Below are 18,881 nucleotides of genomic sequence, written 5' to 3'. Positions count from 1 at the left end.
TCTTCCCCCGCCGGAAACCCAAAGGAAACAGACCTGGCGGCTCCCGGTTCAGGACACAGGCTCTCGGTGACAAACTGAACCGGTTGAGCGAGGGGAGGACGACCACCAGCGGCTCTTTGCCGGCAGTGGGACACTGCAGTAAGAAACCTCCAAGGGCGATGTTGAGCCGGGTCCTGAGCACCTTCATCGGGAGATCCTCACCATAAGGGACACCCTGAGCCAACAATTGCCGCCTTTGGGTGGAGAAGCCCCAAGCAGAGCACACAGAGCTCGTGTGAATTGGGTGGGTCGATCAGACCTCCGCACCACAAGCAGATTTGCGACATCCCGGAACACAGAGAGGGCTGCTTACATTTCAACCTGAATTCAATTTTGCTACCTATGAAGTCTGTCCTAAAGCATTTCTCGGAGCTGACATTATGCAGACAAAGTCATTGTCTCATAAGGCAGCGAGGTAACAAGTCAGCTGTCTAAACTTTCGGATACAGACTCTCTCTCTCTCTCTCTCTCTCTCTCTCTCCCTCTCTCTCTCTCTCTCTCTCTCTCTCTCTCTCTCTCTCTCTAATCAAAACAGATACAGAATGGTAAAAGGTCAGAAGACCAAATCATAACCAGCAAGGAAATATTTTTCATCTTATTTACACAAATGTTTTGTGATATCCAGCTGACATTAGCTGGCCATTTCTCAATCCGATGGCTGCAGCCTTCAGAGCTCGCATTTGTAGGCAGCATATGTCATAAAGACCATCTTATTTCAGTATGTTAAATGCATAAATGGGGACTTAAATATGACACAAAGGAATATTAATATAAGCCTTCCTGTTCTCATGTTTTTTCTTTAATATTTTTTTCAAAGACTACACAATAAAACAGTTTTGAACTTGAACGCATGATGCTGTAAATATTATCAGACTTTTAACTTTAAAATTTGTTTTTAACAAAATCTCAGGCTAGTATACGTATTCTCATTACCGAAATAATTAACCTCATTTCCGAAACCTATGTATCATTACCGCAACAGATGCTTATTAAATGTTAATTTCATTAATAGAAGCATAATACTTTGATTTTAAATGCATGTGCAGAATCTCCAAATTATGTTCTTTCAGGTTTGTCATGTCATTTTGAAAATGTGTCAGGTTTCTTCGAAATATATAAAAAAAATAGTTGTAAATTGTGGAAGGTGTTGCGGTATATGAGCTAAATAAAACAAAATAAAAAAAACGTTAAATTTAAAATAAATATTATTTCAGAATTTCAATTAACTGTGCATGACTATTAATAATCAATTTTTAAAAATGTGAAAATATATGAGCTTTTCTAACAGTGTTGATGTTTTCTGACTGTTGCGGTAATGAGATTTTTTAGGACTTATTTTTGAAATTATGTTACAAAAAGTGTTAAATGATAAGTAAAAGTTTTTAAATTAATGTTCCCATATACTTCAGACTTTGTTTCTAATGTCTGGTGGAAAAAAACGTAAATTTAAGCAATTTTTACATTTTCATGCTTGACATTTTTACAACCAAGTTTTCGTGAGAATCACCCACCTACTGTATCAGTTGGCCAAGCTTTCTAAAAATCCATTCTTTGTATTGGTCTTAAGAAATTTTCTGAGATACTGAATTTGGGATTTTTCTTAGTTGTCAGTTATATTCATCAAAAGTAAAAGAAAAAAAACATTTAAAATGTATCAGTCTGTGTGTAATGAATGAATATAATATACAAGTTTCACTTTTTGAATGGAATTAGTGAAATAATTCAACTTTTTGATGATATTCTAATTATATATATATATATATATATATATATATATATATATATATATATATATATATATATATATATATATATATATATATATATATATATATATATATATATATATATATATATATGAAGAGTTTCGTTGCAAAACGAGATAACCACCGTTTTTTTAATTGTTCAGAAATCTCATAATAACATAATAATAAACATGTTTTGACAAAAATGTTAAAAAATGGATTTATCTCGTTTTGCAACGAAACTCTTCATATATATATTAGAGGGACAATAAAGGGACTTGAAGTCAAAAAGGTTAAGATCCACTGGATTAGGGTCAATATATAGATATAATTACTTTTATGATATTATACACACTCATTTAAACAGCTAAGTAAATAGATTATCTCTTTAGCATTTGTTAAGAACATCTTAAAATATTAAGTCATTCTCAATAAATAATGTCATTATACTGACATACCAGACATATCCTACTGAAAAAAATGCAAGGTTTTATAGTCTCTGACTTGTGCTACAAGTAACCTAAAAGTGAAAATAGAAACTTAAAAGCTTTGATCTTGTGTTCTTGCGCTGAGCTAAACCTATCCAGAAAGGATGTTGATCAAATGGGGAAAGCTTTTCTAAAGTCACTCCTCTAATTTGCTCTAAAGCACAAACACCACCACATGTACAGTTTGCAAACATTGCACTTGTAAGCATTACTTACCTGAATCTTCCTTGGCAATGCTGACACTGATCCCCAACCCATCCCTTGTGACAGACGCAAGTTGCATTAATACACTTTCCAAAGATGCAATTGTCATCACAGGTTTTAGAGTACGCTCCATCAGTGCATGTTAACAGGTAGAGTATCATACACGTGAACAGAGCCGTCCTGAAGCGTCCAGGCATTCTTTCTCTGGCTATTAATTCACAAAAGTGCATGAGGTTTAAAGTCCTCTTCGGATTTTAAGTTTTATTGTACAACACGATCAAATAATAGAAACCGAGACGTAGTCTACTATTCGTTGCTGGAGCGTCAGTGTTACAATGTTAGCAATGCTGTCATAATGCATCCATTTATGTAACTTTCTCCAATCCGCTCTGAGTTTATTAGGTTGTATATCCACGCGTGCTCGTCCAAAACAGCGTGAGAAAAAATCCTCACTGTCCAAAAACATGTCCTCTTACGTCATTCCAGCAGCTCAAAAAAGCTATATTTAAGATACAGATGTGCAATTATGATTGTAAACTACGCCAACATAACAAATAACAGCACGACTAAATAAACACACCTTCCAAATCTATAAACCGTACTTGACAGAAGATAACACAGATCGCGTGCTCTTGTTGTCGTTTCGCCTTTGTTCCTCTCAAAGATGCGCTCGGAGGCGAGTGACACCACAACTCCCATCCACAACAACGTACAGTTCTCCGACTGCTGGGCTGAGAGCGAAATTACGAACCTTACTATGGCAAACTGATGGCTAATGAATATTAAATACATTGTTCTGACGTTGCTTGGTAACCTGCGCGTTGATCGCGATACTTTGACGTCATGCGACGAACGGTCCGTTAAATGAGAAGGTAGCAAGTCAGTCACGTTACTATTCATGAGCCAACCATAATCCATAGTAGGATAAGAAACGCCTTTTTGTCTTTAAATTATTATTTGGATGAAACAGCGTCACACGCGTTATATAAATTGGTTTGCTCATTCCCTAAATCTGTAAGGGTAATCCAAGGGTACTATATAATAATGTAGGTATAAAACGATGTAAAATTTGATTAATCATCAAGTTAATGAAGGTCATATTTTAAATAACAATAAACAAAAGATAAAAATATTTGAACAGTTATTTACATGATTAAATATATAATAAATTGCTCTTTTTAAGCAAAACAGTTTTTTTAATATATCAGGCCTGCTATACAGGGTCCTTGCAAGCTATTTAATGAACTCTACTGAAAAAATTTAGTAAATTATTAATCTTTACCAATGTTTTTGTTCACAAACTACAAGCCTACTCTGTTTACATAGTACAAACACAATATATAAACAAAAAGTGTGAATACATTCCATTAAGTAAAACAAAAATTAAGCAATAGAATTTTTTTGCATATACAGTTTAAAATAAAAAGAATATTGTACCCAGAAACTGCTAATAGCTTAAACAAAATATTGTCTTAAGGTCAAAAGTCAATTTGTTGCTGTGAAGTGTGCATAAGGAAACAAAAATAAGTCTATGACAGGTACAGTAGGTATAGACCAAAATAGACAACTGTCATCCTAGGAAAATAAAAGCAACAACCAGTTTACTCAATCAATCATTCTCAGGAACCAGTACTCTCACTTCATCCTCCCTGGGAAATAAATAAAATTATCACACCCAGAAGAACTACATTTTCTAAGTCAAAGTATATTGACTTTGTTGATAGAAACCAAGAAGTGTGCAATCCTCGGTTTTGTAATGAGGAAAAGCTAGAACAAGAATTGTCCTTTTGATTTAAGTGACGAATGTTCTAAAATGAGACTGCCAGATGTTTCCTGATGAACTTACACTTATACAGAGTGGAATAAGTATCCTACTGAACAATTTCTCATGACATTTACTTACCAAGTGTTAATGGATCATGAAAAAAATGGGAAAAGAAAGGGTGAAACAAATGTAAACATGTATCAGCAGTTACAAAAGCAAATAACCATGTATTATTTAATAAACATTACAGCTCTCCAATATGTACTTTACTTCGAGAACTATCATGTGGGTTTAAAATCAAGTTTCTGTTTCATGGATTTGTAGCAGTATTCAAATACCCATGTTCACATTCATTTATTAACATTTAGCATCTTTTGTGTTGGCCATATAACTGTTTTCATTTTCTCCTCTATGTTTGAAGTTTTAAAGTCAGTCATAGTGAATAAGGCACAAGCACCTGCATGAGCTGTGAATGCACGGAACACGGACCAGGAGGAAAACATGTGACATCACATTCTGTAAACGATTTATAGCAGAAACAGATTATGCAATAAAGCAAACCATCTGTCCTGACTTTCTCTCTCTCATTCTCTCTCTCTCTCTGTCAGGATGTGATCATCAGTCTGGCTTTGCAATGAAAGCTGACCTGCACTTTGGTTGAGCATGCTTCTAAGCTTTTTTCTGCTAATCTGACATCTTTTACTCTCATCTGCACATATTTCCTTGTATATTTTTTTTCTGAAATGGCTATAATAAATTGACCCTCTCTGTATAGTCTGGTGGACTTATTCACTAAGATCTTCAGTTATTTGTTGGCATTGGATATTATCCCTGCCTGGAATATTCTACCTCTCAAAACATTTTTAAATGATAAAGAAATAACCTACATGGTCAAACATTGAACGCCACCTACATGTATAAGAGTGTTAATTATTTCAAAATAATCTGCATCATTCCATTTCCCTAACAATATCTATTCCAGTCTGTTTGGAAGGTTTCCAGCAGGAAATTTCTCCCATTCATGCACAAAAACAGTGATGTCCAGCAGCTGATGTTAGACAATGGAGTCTGACAAACACAGACTCAGTAATGACGACACAGCATATTTTTTTTAAACTTATAATAATAATGATTATAGTTTAATAACTTTAATAACTGAATTATTTGTAGGCGACTGTGAGCTGTTTATATTTTACACATCCCAACATTCACCAAGTAGCCTCTTCCAGTAATAAACAGTTCACCTCCGTTGGTTCTACTTATAAACATCTTCATGTAAATGCATTTATTAGCATTTCAATTGCATCTATTTAAGGTATAAGAATGTTATTGAAATGTTTCTTGTCATACTGCAAAGTTACACCAATCCTTCCATCGCTATATGTAGGTGAGACTGAATTTGAAAATAAACTTGCACTAATAAATACATAGACAGACAAGCTATCATCCAATCCTGCTACCCATTTCAAATCTTAAGAAACAAATTAGACCATACATTTTATAAAGATACTGTTAATTTTTTTAGAACAGCTTATTTAAGATTTCCTCTCCCTCCAAAGCAAAAGAGACACATTTTAAGATTCTCAATGATACATCCTTCCAACAAATTTCTACATTTAAAATTTAAATTTGAAAATGTGCCCTGTCATCTTTGTAAGTGTATCTCTGAAGATACAGAACATATATTTTTTATATATTTTCTAAATCGTTTTGGAGTCAACTACAAGACTAAGACAACTACAAGGATAACTAAGGATTGCTGTAGACTATTTGATTTGATTAATAACATTATAATATTGGCAAAATACTTTATACATAAATGTAGATTCCTGAAATCACCTAGTTTGGGATGCAAATGTTATCAGGGCTCGGAGAAAATCGTTTTTGTTTCATCCCACGTTACTTTTGCCCCGGTTCTCCTACTGTACTTGATTTTGAAACAATACTATGTTAAAGATCAAATGGATACAAAACTATATTCGTTCCAAAGATAAATTATGGTATTATATTATAATATTAATAATATTATAACCCCAATATTATTTGCTTCACAACTCTTAAAAAGCAATGGCCATTTACTTACTTACTTGGAATTCTCAAGAAAATTTTCATTTCATATACCCTCAGAACTGATTTATTTGCTAGGAAACATTTCTGATGAAAAAACAATATTTGAACTTTGTCTTAAATTGGATGGTGTACTTTTAAAAGATAAAAAATTAATAATATTTTCTTATAACAATTTGTCAGAGTTACACTGTTCCTTCCTCTTGCCCTTCTATGTTCACTGTTGAATAGCAATTAGCAACATGTAATAAAAGAAAGAAAAGCACGATAAGGGCCCTGCCCAATGGTTTGGCGTTTTGTTGGAAGTTGGATGCACAACATTTTCTGAAATGTAATTTTATGCTGTAGTGCTTCAAATTTGAAAAAAAAAATCATCTCCTATACATCAATGGACTAAAACAGACATTCTAGCGCCCTCATGAGGTCATATATAGCATTTTTACATTTATGCATTTGGTAGACACCTTTATCCAAAGTGACTTACTGGCCATCCATTCAAGCTATACATCCAACAGTTTTATCAGTATTTGTGTTTCCTAGGAATCAAACCCATGGCCCATGCTTTGCATTGACAAAAAAAATGTTAATAAAAAGGTTGTTAAAGGAATTACATTGCCTGTCATCTACTAAGCTAATGTCTCTTGAGTTAAGTGATAAGAGGTAAGGTAACCTTTCAGAATTTGAAATATACATACATTTTTTATGTAATTGCATTTACTCTTAAATGGCAAAATTAAGTGGGATACGATTCAGTAAGCTCTGCTCTGTAGGTGATTATTTAAGGATCAGGTAAGCATTGATCATGTCACTTTAGATATCATTCTCCTCATTATGAAACTATTAACTGTTAAGCCATTAAAATGTATTTTATGTTTTCGTTCTTTTAGGTTCTTTATCATATACATGCAGCTGTCATGCAAATCTGCATGTGCATGCAACTTTGCTGCATTGGTTTTAATATATCTAAACACTATTTTTGATTATGCATTTATTCTGAAATATTTGCTCTGCTGCAAACATGACCTCTTAAAATCCATTCTTAGGACAAAGTCTGCAATCAACAAACAGTTTGCTGCTTTGTCAATATGATCTGTGAACTTCCAGTCTATCCATTAATCCAAAAACATTTTCTGTATTTCATATATGATCTCTAAATACTTTATTGTTTAGCATCACATTAAAGTTTAAATTTCTAAATCATTTTGTAATATTGAAAGGGTTATTGGGGTCATTTGGTAACCTGACATTAAAGATTGTATATACAACCATCCAAGTATAGGTGAAGTGCGGACTTCACCTATACTTGAATTTTGAAATCCCTAAATAAGCCGATATCACTTTTGTCCACACAAAAAAAGAACACAGATCCACACATGAATATATCAGGCATCTATACCCTTTAAACCTCTCACAAACTCTTGCACAGGCATACATAAACACACACCCACACACACTTACAAGGCATTGACCTCATACACTGATTAGGGCTCGCAGAAGTCGATCCCCGGAGAACCACTACCAGCATGAATCTCAAGCTGTGCTTACTGCTTCTCGTTCTCTGTGCTTTCATTAGTTCTGCAGAGGTTTGTAAATCGCATACGTTACATTTATAATTTCACGTTACTCTATTTTATCACTGCTGTGGACCAACATTGAATTTCAAAATCTAAAAACATTTGTAAGAACATTTTAAAAAATTGTGGAATATTGTTTCTTTTTTCATGTTTCTGATTTTACATATGATTTTTAATTTGAGAATTAAGTAATGCACTTCTTAAGGTTCATCTTGTATTTGTAGATTGGATTGCCATGGCTTTGAATGATTCCAATATTGAATATTTGGGTGAACTTTAGGAAAGACTTTATTTTCTAAGAAAGTTTCTTATGTTAATAGTTCAAGAAAGAAAATCATGGGCATGGGCATAGGCATGAAGAGAAAGAAAATCGTGGGCATAAACATGAAGAGAAAGAACGCGGTAGACATGGTGAAGCTGGGAGTCATGGTAAACCTGGAAGAGGAAAAGGAAGAGTAAAAGGCAAGTGATTATTTTTCAACATTTAATAAGCATACATTTTTATGTAATTGTATTTATTTTTTGGAAATGTTTCCAGTTCAACCTGCATATGTACTGTATTACTGATCCCTATAGTGGAACTATATGTGCTTCTCACAATAGCTTTGACTTCAGAGTATAAAACTTCTGACTCAGATGATGATGATGATGATGCAAATGACTGGCTTTTTGAACTCCAAGATATGAGAGGTATGGGTATCCCTTACCCAATTTCTTCCTTTAATTGTGCATGAACAAATACCACACACCTACACGGTCCACAAACTAATGTATTGGTGCAAACGTATCTACATCTGCTCTGTTGTTTCTATCAAGGGATCCGTTTTTTTATCTTTCTGTGTCACTTCAGAATCAGGACAACAGTTCACAATTTCACCTGCTTCTTAACAAATACTTACTTAATATTTAACAAATAATGATCAATGAATTTGGCTTGCTGTCCTTGAGGGATAACCTCTGTCCCAAGGCTTAGCTACATCTCTGAGTTAATCCCCAAACTATAGAATGAAATAAAATGATTTAAATTAAAATATCTGGGCAAAGGAGGGATGCTGGACGAATTGTCACCCCTGCTATTACAAAGAATTTTTATTCTAAAACCCAAATTCCACATTTTTTTCAGGAAAATGCACCTCAAACCCATGCCAGAATGGCGGCACTTGTGAGCAAAAGAAAGACAAATATAAATGCAAATGTACAGAAAACTTCAGAGGCAGAAGATGCGAGAGACGGAGGAGCTCACTTCACACCATTTATATAGATCACTGAGATCAATTATGAGTGCCAAAAAATGATTGAATGTTTGTTTTAGGGAAAAGTATTTGTTCAAGAGGAATCTGTGGGGTAGGACTGTGCCTTCTGACATTATCACCTCCCTACTATAAGTGCAAATGTATTCCACCTTTTGCACCACCAAACTGCAAAATACGTAAGACTTACAGGATTGAATATCAAATATTTCATCAGTAAAATTTTCTTAACAATCATAAGCTTTTCTAGAATTGGGTATAGAATTTTTAGACAATAAAATAAACATAAATGCTACAAAAACTCAATCTTAATTATGTTTAAAAATCAAAGAAATTATTATGTTTTCTTTATATTTATTTGTCTAATCATTTATGTCTTTTTATACCATCTCCATGTACTCCAAATCCTTGTCAGAATAATGGCACATGTGTTAAAGATGAGGAGGATTTTGACTGTGTCTGTGAAGGAGATTTCAAAGGAAAATACTGTCAAGTTGGTGAGCAATAATCTGCAACAATTACTTGCCCGGCAAGGTATTGTTTTATACTGAGCCCCTAAGGTGACATTGGAATTAAAAAAAGTCTAAAGTTATGTTTCATGTATTCACATGAAACTTTCATGTGCTCACGCAAAAACTTTATGTGCAGAATTTTGCATGCTCACATGAAATTTTCATGCGCGCACATGAAACTATCGTGTGCGCACATGAAACTACCGCATTTGGTAGTTTCTCTTTGATCGCCCAATGGTGGCTGGCTGCAGTACACGTCATAAACCCCACCCTCTCCATTCAAACGAATGGGACTCTGCTCTAAATAAAAAAATTATTTACACTTCCAATAAAAGTTTGCGAAAGATGGTTTTGGTCCTTTCAAGTAGTTGTTATCACGCTGATATACTGTATATTCAAGTGTTCATTATTGTGGTAAGTTTCATTTTAGCTAGTAATTTAATGCTATAGAAACGGGGCGTGTCATTATGATTGTTGTGGTTGAATTGGTCGCGCGAGTGTTTGGCCGTAAGTTTGATACCGCGGCTCCGCCTCTGGCTCCATGGACGATTTCTTCTGCGCATGCCTTGGCTCCAAACTGACGTTTTTACGTAACATGGCGCAACCGTGGTTGGACATTTTTGGCTTCTATTCATTACAATGGTGGGAGGCGACGTCGCGTCGTCCATCTTTTTTACAGTCTATGGTGCGCACGTGATAGTTTCACATGCGCACGCGAAAGTTTCACGTGACCATGCGATAGTTTCACGTGAGCACACGAAACTAAACTTTATTTAATTTTTGCTCATTGTCTCCTTAGGGGCCCCATAGTACCGAGCTCTTTATAATTTAAGTTTAGCACATGAAACTATCACATGCTCACGTGAAACTTTCCCGCGCGCAAGTGAAAACTAGTGAGCATGCGATAGTTTCACGTGAGCATGCGATAGTTTCACATGTGCATGCGAAACTACTTTATTTAATTTTTGCTCCATGTCTCCTTAGGGGCTCTGTAGTACCGTGCTCTTTATAATTTATTTAATTTAAATTTAAAAAGCAATCTGTATTTAATAAAATTTTGAATTTTTTTTGTTGTGTATATGGACCTTTTAGAGATTTTTTTTTCTACATGATTATTTTAAAACTAGATTTTTCACTTTTCAATGATGTTTTGATTTACTAAATATAGTAATTTATTTTTTTTATTTATTAAAACATAACATACATAAACATATCTTAATTATGTCAATGTTTCAATTTACATACATCAAGACTTTTACTTTGTTTGTTTTTTGTTACTTTGACAGACAGTCATTAGGGTCTAAATTGTCTTCTGATGTAATTTTCTGCACTGTAAAAATGCAGCACTAACTCTATTCAACCTACTTTTTAAGTTTTGACTTCACTGAAAAAAAATGATTCATTCAATCTACTCAATTTTTTTAAGGTAAGTGGTTGCAATCAATTTATTTAAGCTACATTTAAACAAAAGTTTTTTATTTTATTTTATTTTACTAATCTTTTTGTTTAAATGTAGCTTAAATAAATTGATTGCGACCACCCACCTCAAAAAAATTGAGCAAATTGAATGAATCGTTTTTTTCAGTGTTGTGGTAAGTTGACATAACTTTGAAAAACAAGTTGAAATGGCTTAACTTAATTTTTTGAGTTAATAATAAAATATATGTTGATGTGACATAATTTTTTTTACAGTATGCTGTATGATTTTCTGTTGACATGCAGCATTTTTGTCATATCAGCATATATTTTTATGTTACTTTAACTGTCAGCTTGATTTTATAAGTTATGTCAACTTATCACAAGCCAAAACTTAAAATAATATGTTGAATTACAGTGTGACAAAAATGAGGAACTGTAATTTATGTGTACAATGTGTAATATATCTACAATATGTAATATATAGACTCAAAAGACTGCTATACGGGGGATGGTGAGTCATACAGAGGCAAGGTTTCAGAGACAGAAAATGGGGACGAGTGTCTCGACTGGAACTCAGATTTTGTTCTGGATAAAAGATCTTTTCCTGTGACTGCATTTGGGGCTAGTGAAAGCCTGGGACCCCATAACTACTGCAGGTTATAAACAACCCACACATACACAAAACAAAAATAAAACATATGCCATGATCCCACAAACACATACAGAGGTATAACCTCACATTTAAAAACATTTGTGACCCTGTCAGTAAAATCCAGACTAAAGCCTTACATATTTTAATTATGAGATATGCAGCATCAAAGTATGATTTTAATCTTTGACATTTACAGTAAATATTAAAGATATCAAGGTTATATTTTCACAGAATGTTCTTTGCATTATGCAAAATGATTTTATATGGAAACAGTAAATCACAAAATAAGATTTTAGCTGGGTTTTCATAAACATATATGCAAATATTCACAGTTGCTTGCACACAGATCTAAGTATATCCAAGCTAACGTTTAGTCTAAAAGTTTGCTTATAACTAAAACCAATTATAATGATTGATATGCCCCTGCTAAAATTCTTACATTTATAAAGTCAATGTGTTTCTGTTTGTATCACAGAAACCCTGATGGAGATCAGAAGCCATGGTGCTTTATTAAGAAAGACAAGAGACTCAGATGGGATTATTGTGATGTCAAAAAATGTAGTAAGTCTAGTAAGACGAGATGGATGACAAATCAAAAAAACAAAATCATATCATTGACCCATTTCTGACCCAGCAGACTTTGCACTTTTTTTACAGAAACAAATACCACAGATGTGCTCCCCACAACCATTGCACCTCCCACCACAATTCCAGCCCAGCTGCATACTACACTAAAACAATCTCCTATCAGAACAACAGTGCCACCTAGAAGAGGTAACACTTCCCAATAGATTACTCCTACTATGTTTGATACATTTACTCACATTATGTACTTTTCTCACCTGTCACCTGTCACAGTTGTGCCAACCACCTCTAAGCCTCGCGTCACTCAGAGTGTAACTTCATCCAAAGGAGTTGTTCGTCCTACTACACATCGTCCATCACCCACAACATGGGGAAACGCTGCTCGTCCATCACCCACATCATCTGGGAATGCTGCTCGTCCACCACTAATATCATCTGGAAACATTCCTTCAACAGTCAAGGATTTTCCTACCTGTGGTAAACCAGAACCAAAGAAGCAAATGAATCGAATTTATGGAGGCCTTAAAGCTATTCCTGGTGCCCATCCTTGGCAAGTGTCAGTGCAGGCCAAAGCTAAGGCATCCATCTCCTTCTTTAGACACATCTGTGGAGGTACTCTCATCAAACCATGCTGGGTACTGACAGCGGCCCACTGCATGTAAGTAGAGTTAACTAATACTGTCTTTAAATAATACTGGTTTTATAATTTCACATTTAAACTGTAATGAACATTTGTTTGTTTTGTTTTTTGTGCATTGACCATAAGTTTGAATACAGTGTTTTGGCGGGAGGACTCAATCTGGGACTAAATGATCCACCACATCAGAGTTTGCAAGTGGAGAAAGTTATTGTCCATGAGCAATACAGGGCTGCCCCAAGCGTTGTCTACAATGATATCGGTGATTGTTGCAATGACTGAAGAGCTCTTTTCCAAAACGCGATAAACGCCATTTTTAAAAAAAATGAGTTTGTCATGTCATTTGGCTGTGTACTGAAACTATTCACTGCTCCATGAACGCTTCATGCCAAATCACTACATTTCCTTGTTAAAATGTAGGTACAAGATGCCATTCTTCCAAAACGCGATAAGCGCCGAGTCTATTTTTAGCCTAAACGCGATTTATCCTCTCGACCAATCAGAACTCGATGAGCGTTCGACGCAATCCAATGGCGGCACTCTGAGTCTGAACAGATGTTTGTTTATGTTCATTCATCATTACTCAAAATGAGGATTAATGTCATGTTAATACATCACCCGGAGAAGGTACCCGTTTGCAAGGCGATCTTCATCAAAGTGTTTGGTATGTACAACTTTCGTTTCAGAACTGGCTCGTTTAATACCGTTTTGTACGTTCGCGATAAAGTTTAATTCCTGTGAAGAAGCCTGCTAACGTAACATGAAAAGTACTGAATAGTTCGATAGCCTGCTGATAGACAGACTGGCGTTTGATACATTGATCAATGTCGTGCAAAAGTACAAAATGTGGCTAGTGACCAATGCAGGGACATCTGTAAAGTTGTGCTTTTTGGATTGGACATTATGAGCGCGTTGTTACGGTATGTCATTGAGAACAGAACGAGGGGAGCTCGCTGTATGTGCGTGTGAGGTTAATACAAACTGTGTATAGGAGAGAGAGAGAGAGAGAGAGAGAGAGAGAGAGAGAGAGAGAGAGAGAGAGAGAGAGAAAGATGTGAAATATATTAAGCAAAAGAGGTTCCTAACACCCTGCTAAGGAGAAAACTGAAATGGTGGAGGGAGTAATAGCAAGTTAGTTATGTGTAATTCTGTTTATTTCATACTGGCTCCAATGTATATTACAATCTGAATAATTTACTTATTCATTTATAGTAGAGTCCCTGAGTATATGTTGGATGTTCTCTTATTTGTTTTTTTTTGTTTGTTTTGTTTTTTAAAGAAAAAAAACATCAATTTATGGAAAAAAATTATGGATTTATAGCGTTTTGAAAAAAAATAAAATTATCTTTGAATTTATAATCAACAATATTGTCGTTTGATTTAATAATCATTATTCAACATGTTCAGATTGAGCAAAAAAACAATTATAACAGAATAAATTAAATATTCACAAAATGTGTGGGTCTAGGTAAAAAATGTACTTTTTCTGAAAACTATTGAAATGGATTTATAGCGTTTTGGAAAAGAGCTCTTCGTTTATTGCTGTTTCTGTTTGTTTCAGATATCAGTTGTTTAAATGTTTCAGTAGTTTATGTCATTTTTATTTTTAAGTTCTTGGTTTCAAAATCTGTATATGTACTACAGCAACTGGAAAGCATCAACCTAATCTCACGGCAGTGTAACTATTTTATGAGGTGGCTAATTCATATGAATTAGTATTCATGTATTAGCATGATGATCTGCTTTTGCCCCAGTGACATTGGGCTTATAGGTGAGGATATGGAAGGAGCTTAATTTTTTTCTGATATTATACGATTTCACCGAGGGGCAACCTTCCAATCTCTCTGATGAAGCCAATACGGAGTGATTTAAACTGCAATTCATCGACTGGCCACTAGAGGCAGGCTCCAAAAGGGAGTCAATTCCCATAGACCTCCATGTTAAAATGGCCAGTAGAAAATATGATGTTTACAGCTTGGTACAAAAATTGTTTTGGTCTATATAGCTTATTTTGCCTTTCATAACAACTGTAAGGGTGTGAATTGTTTTGTAACTCATTTGTTTAAATTATATTAAGTCTTAAAGTTCTGCATAATTAAGGGAGTGGTCACTTGAGTGATGGTTGAACAGCCACTGCTGTCAACATCGAGTTAGACGGGCATGGTTTCAGCAGTCACCTCAGCTTCATCCACGCCCTGCCTTTTTACCCATTTTCGGATATCCGCAAGTGATTTGCGGAGATGCGCGGTCAAGATGGCGACAGCAGGCAACGTCTACTTTAAAGAGTAACTAAACCCTAAACCAACTTTTTATAGTTAATGATCTGTAAGAATGGGGCTTTGAGTAACTGATTTGAGTAACTTTTTTGACATTTGGGTATAAAGTGTTTCAATGCTACAATATATGAAGTAAAAACGTCTAAGTGCTGCCCTCTTCAGGTTGAACGGTGGCTACTGCAGTTGAATTTTCCTATTGAATGTTGCGGTACTGCGTGACGTAAGTGGTACGACCCTATGTAAGCAATTTGAAGCTCACCACACCCTTGTTACGATCTCCCCACACCTTTGGTACGAGCTCAGTTCGTCCCCTCTATCTCTGTTAGGGTCTGCCCACTTTTCTTGCATTTTTCAAATATTCAGGCTCTGAACAGGGGTTTAGTTACGCTTTAAGCTTCAAAAACGATTTTCAGAAACCATAGACTGTAAAAAAAGATGGACAACGCGACTTTGCCTCCTTCCATTGTAATATAATACAAATTCATGTGAAATACATTTTCCTGTGAGATTAGGTTGAAAGCAGTGGGTCAGTTTTTTAGATTTTAACCACAACTCTAATATCCACATATCCTCATTTCTATACATAGAATTTATTTACATACACGTCACCTGGCAAACAAGAACTTAAAAGTGGAATTTAAGCATATTTAAATAAAGGTCTTTTAGAGCAATATTACACCAATTCAACACTTTCATTCAAATCCAAGAGGAATCAGAAACTTCAAAATAAAGTCAATTAAGTCTAGCAAGAAGAACTAAAATCAAAACATTGCACATTACTATGTCTTTAATGCTTTTACATACTCGTTCAAAAAAATCATCAAATTGTTTATGTTGCAGCACTGTTAAAGCTGAAAGAAACTAAAGGGCAATGTGCTAAGGAAAGTCAGATGGTGAAGACTGCCTGCCTGCCCACAGAACCTTTTGCAGATGGATCAGAATGCAGCATCTCTGGATGGGGAGCCACAGAGACGTGTATGCTTCTCCAAATCTGTGTTTGGCCATTTAAGACATATTTAAAATTTATATAAGAATTTCATTCCAACCAAAATTATTTCTCAACCACTGAAATTGAAAGCAACCATTTTTTTCTCTCTTTCCATCTCTAGCGGATCATGGCTCCGCCCATTTGCTTGATGCACAGGTTTTATTGATCTCTCAGGAGGCTTGTTCCTCCAACAAACTCTACGAAGCTGTGATGGATGATGGCATGTTTTGTGCTGGCTATCTCAAGGGGGGAGTAGACTCCTGTCAGGTAGGTCAATGGGAGGAAATGGCCACCTTTCCGAGTCATGTACTGTAGTTAAAGAGCACCTATTGTCCGATTCACGTTTTCAAATTTCCTTTGGTGTGTAAGTGTGTATTAGTACATGTTAACGATATGCAAAAAGTACAAACCCCAAAAAGTAAACGATGACGCGAGTTATCGTCTCCAACGTAAATCTCTTTTCTGGAACTACAACAAACACATGGATTGTAGACAACAATTTACTTCCTGGGATTGGTGATGTAGACAAGATCGACATTATCATAATTATTTCCTACCATACGGACTACCGGCACATCCGGGAACTTTACTATAAATTTCGTCACCGCCTCTTTTTGGGGGAAAATAAACCAGACCTTCCATTGACTTTCATTCAAAATAGCAGAACAAAGCAATGTTCGTACACAGCCGGCAGGCGTAAATAACTTATGAAATGACTCAGATTAAATGTTGAGTAATTATCTGTACACCCTGCCTGCCATAGAGCGCAAAAGATACATTAACACATTTAATTTGGTCAATATAAAAACATGTCCTTTCATTCTCCCAGTGTCAAATTTGTGTAACAACGCTATCCAGTGATTGCTGTAAATATCGCTAAGCTAGTTAGTTGTATGGCTGGACGGAAAAGTGCACTCAGTACTCTAAATATAAAGACATAATATATAAATATGAAGTAACTTTCAAATACGACGTAAAATCATTCACTGTCTTCCGTGTTGACTCGATGAGGTACGAGTAAATGTCCGGGTAAGACACCTCTGGCCAATAGGGAGCGTTGTTACACAAATTTGACGCTGGGAGAATGAAAGGGACATGTTTTTATATTGACCAAATTAAATGTGTTAATGTATCTTTCGCGCTCTATGGCAGGCAGGGTGGGCAGATAATTACTCAACATGTTTAATCTGAGTGATTTCATAAGTTATTTACGCCTGCCGGCTGTGTACGAACGTTGCTTTGTTCCGCTATTTTGAATGGAAGTCAATGGAAGGTCTAGTCTGTTTTCCCCCAAAAGTGGGCGTGAAACTGTTCAGAGACATTCTATGACGTTGCGCCGGTTGTGCGTATTTGGACTCACAACCTGTAAGTTAACTCCTGTTAACGTCACATTTTAGAGGTATTCAGACCAATCACAACGTACAGATTAGCTGGCCAATCAGGGACACAGAGCTTTTCAAATCTGTGCGTTTCAAAAAGAGAGTGAAATCTGGAGCTACAAAAATATACAGTATGTGGAAAATAATCTGTTTTTTAACCATAAACCACGCAAAGACATTGTATTATACCAAATACACAAAATAACCCTGTTTTTTGCCATGAAATAGGTGCTCTTTAAATGAATAATCAGTCTGATCTCAAGAAAATTTGTACATATTTTATGAGTTGGCTAATTCGTACAAAGTGAATCGTACAAAAACATGATTATCATAAAAAAATAACGATACCCCGCATCTAGCCCCAATGTCACAGGGGCAAAAGCAATTAAACAAAAATGCACAAATGTGGTCATTCTAATTAATATGGATTAGCCACTTCATTAAATATGTACGAACTGCCATGAGATAAATTTGGAATAGTTCACCCAAAACTAAATTTTATTTTGTCATGATATGAAGGTGAGTAAATGATAAAAGATCGTTCATGTTTGGGTGAAATATTCCTTTAATGTTGACATTTTAAAGTAAATAATAAAGCAGTTGACAATAAGAATGACAATATCATTCTAACAATATAATTTCTATCTCTCTCTGGCAGGGTGACTCCGGTGGACCTCTAACTTGTGAGAGGAATCAAACACATTATATATATGGCGTAGTAAGCTGGGGGGACAGCTGTGGAGAGGAGGGCAAGCCTGGGGTCTATACCAAAGTCATTAAATATGTGGACTGGATTAATAAAAAAATCGCTGGAAACTAGCATTTCTAAAAACAGTTAACTGACGCAATAATTTGTTCTTATGTACACTGATATACCTGACATGCTTTGAGCATACAGAGCACGCATTTTATTAAATCATTTAAGATTCTTCATATGATTCCTATGAATTAATAAAATCTGTGTGTGATTATGGACCATGCTCATTAAGTTTTGTAAAACGTGAAGAGAAAATATTTACTCTGTTTGTACAATCCCATTCCAGTTTGAACCTCTACAAAAATTAACAATGGTATTAGTACAATTAAAACTATGGTTATTAAAGTTGTCAAACCATGTGACCACACCATAAATTTACAATAGGTTCCCATAGGCATGGCTTTTGTAGTATAGCCATGTTTTTTTCAAATGTTAATCAATACGCCAAAAACATACCTACTCGTAATAATAAATTATGTGCAAGCAGTCACTATTCAAATATCTTCCAGCTATATTGCTTTTTGCCCTGCTTAGCTACACTATC

General features: G+C 35.1%; 3 protein-coding genes across 8 annotated transcripts in view; 2 read left to right on the top strand and 1 right to left on the bottom strand.

Annotated features, from left to right (window-relative positions):
* atrnl1a (attractin-like 1a) overlaps positions 1–3,263 on the bottom strand; it is a 315,774-nt gene extending 312,511 nt beyond the window's left edge. For 3 of the 6 annotated variants that reach the window (XM_073873142.1, XM_073873143.1, XM_073873144.1), the window contains exon 1: positions 2,489–3,259. In XM_073873142.1, the coding sequence (XP_073729243.1) occupies positions 2,489–2,706 (218 nt within the window). In that variant the 5' untranslated portion in view covers positions 2,707–3,259. Of the gene's footprint in view, positions 1–2,488 lie in introns of all 6 variants that reach the window. The other 3 variants (XR_012372140.1, XM_073873145.1, XM_055170416.2) reach the window with 3 other exon arrangements.
* Positions 3,264–7,732: 4,469 nt separating this feature from the next.
* LOC129416763 (hyaluronan-binding protein 2) overlaps positions 7,733–18,881 on the top strand; it is a 304,383-nt gene continuing 293,234 nt past the window's right edge. The window contains exons 1-2 of the mRNA XM_073873637.1: positions 7,733–7,891; positions 8,203–8,344. Of these exons, the coding sequence (XP_073729738.1) occupies positions 7,832–7,891; positions 8,203–8,344 (202 nt within the window). The 5' untranslated portion in view covers positions 7,733–7,831. The remainder of the gene's footprint in view (positions 7,892–8,202; positions 8,345–18,881) is intronic.
* LOC141368800 (hyaluronan-binding protein 2-like) lies at positions 13,063–18,553 on the top strand. Its single transcript, XM_073873148.1, has 4 exons — positions 13,063–13,199; positions 16,054–16,188; positions 16,323–16,468; positions 18,239–18,553. Exons 2-4 carry the CDS (start codon positions 16,104–16,106, stop codon positions 18,398–18,400), a joined length of 393 nt encoding a protein of 130 aa, XP_073729249.1. The 5' UTR covers positions 13,063–13,199; positions 16,054–16,103; the 3' UTR covers positions 18,401–18,553.

This window comes from Misgurnus anguillicaudatus, chromosome 11, assembly GCF_027580225.2.
Source record: "Misgurnus anguillicaudatus chromosome 11, ASM2758022v2, whole genome shotgun sequence".
NCBI classification, from domain to species: Eukaryota; Metazoa; Chordata; class Actinopteri; order Cypriniformes; family Cobitidae; genus Misgurnus; species Misgurnus anguillicaudatus.
The sequence above is the reverse complement of the archived record's forward strand: the minus strand, read 5'-3'. Positions and strand labels throughout refer to the sequence as shown.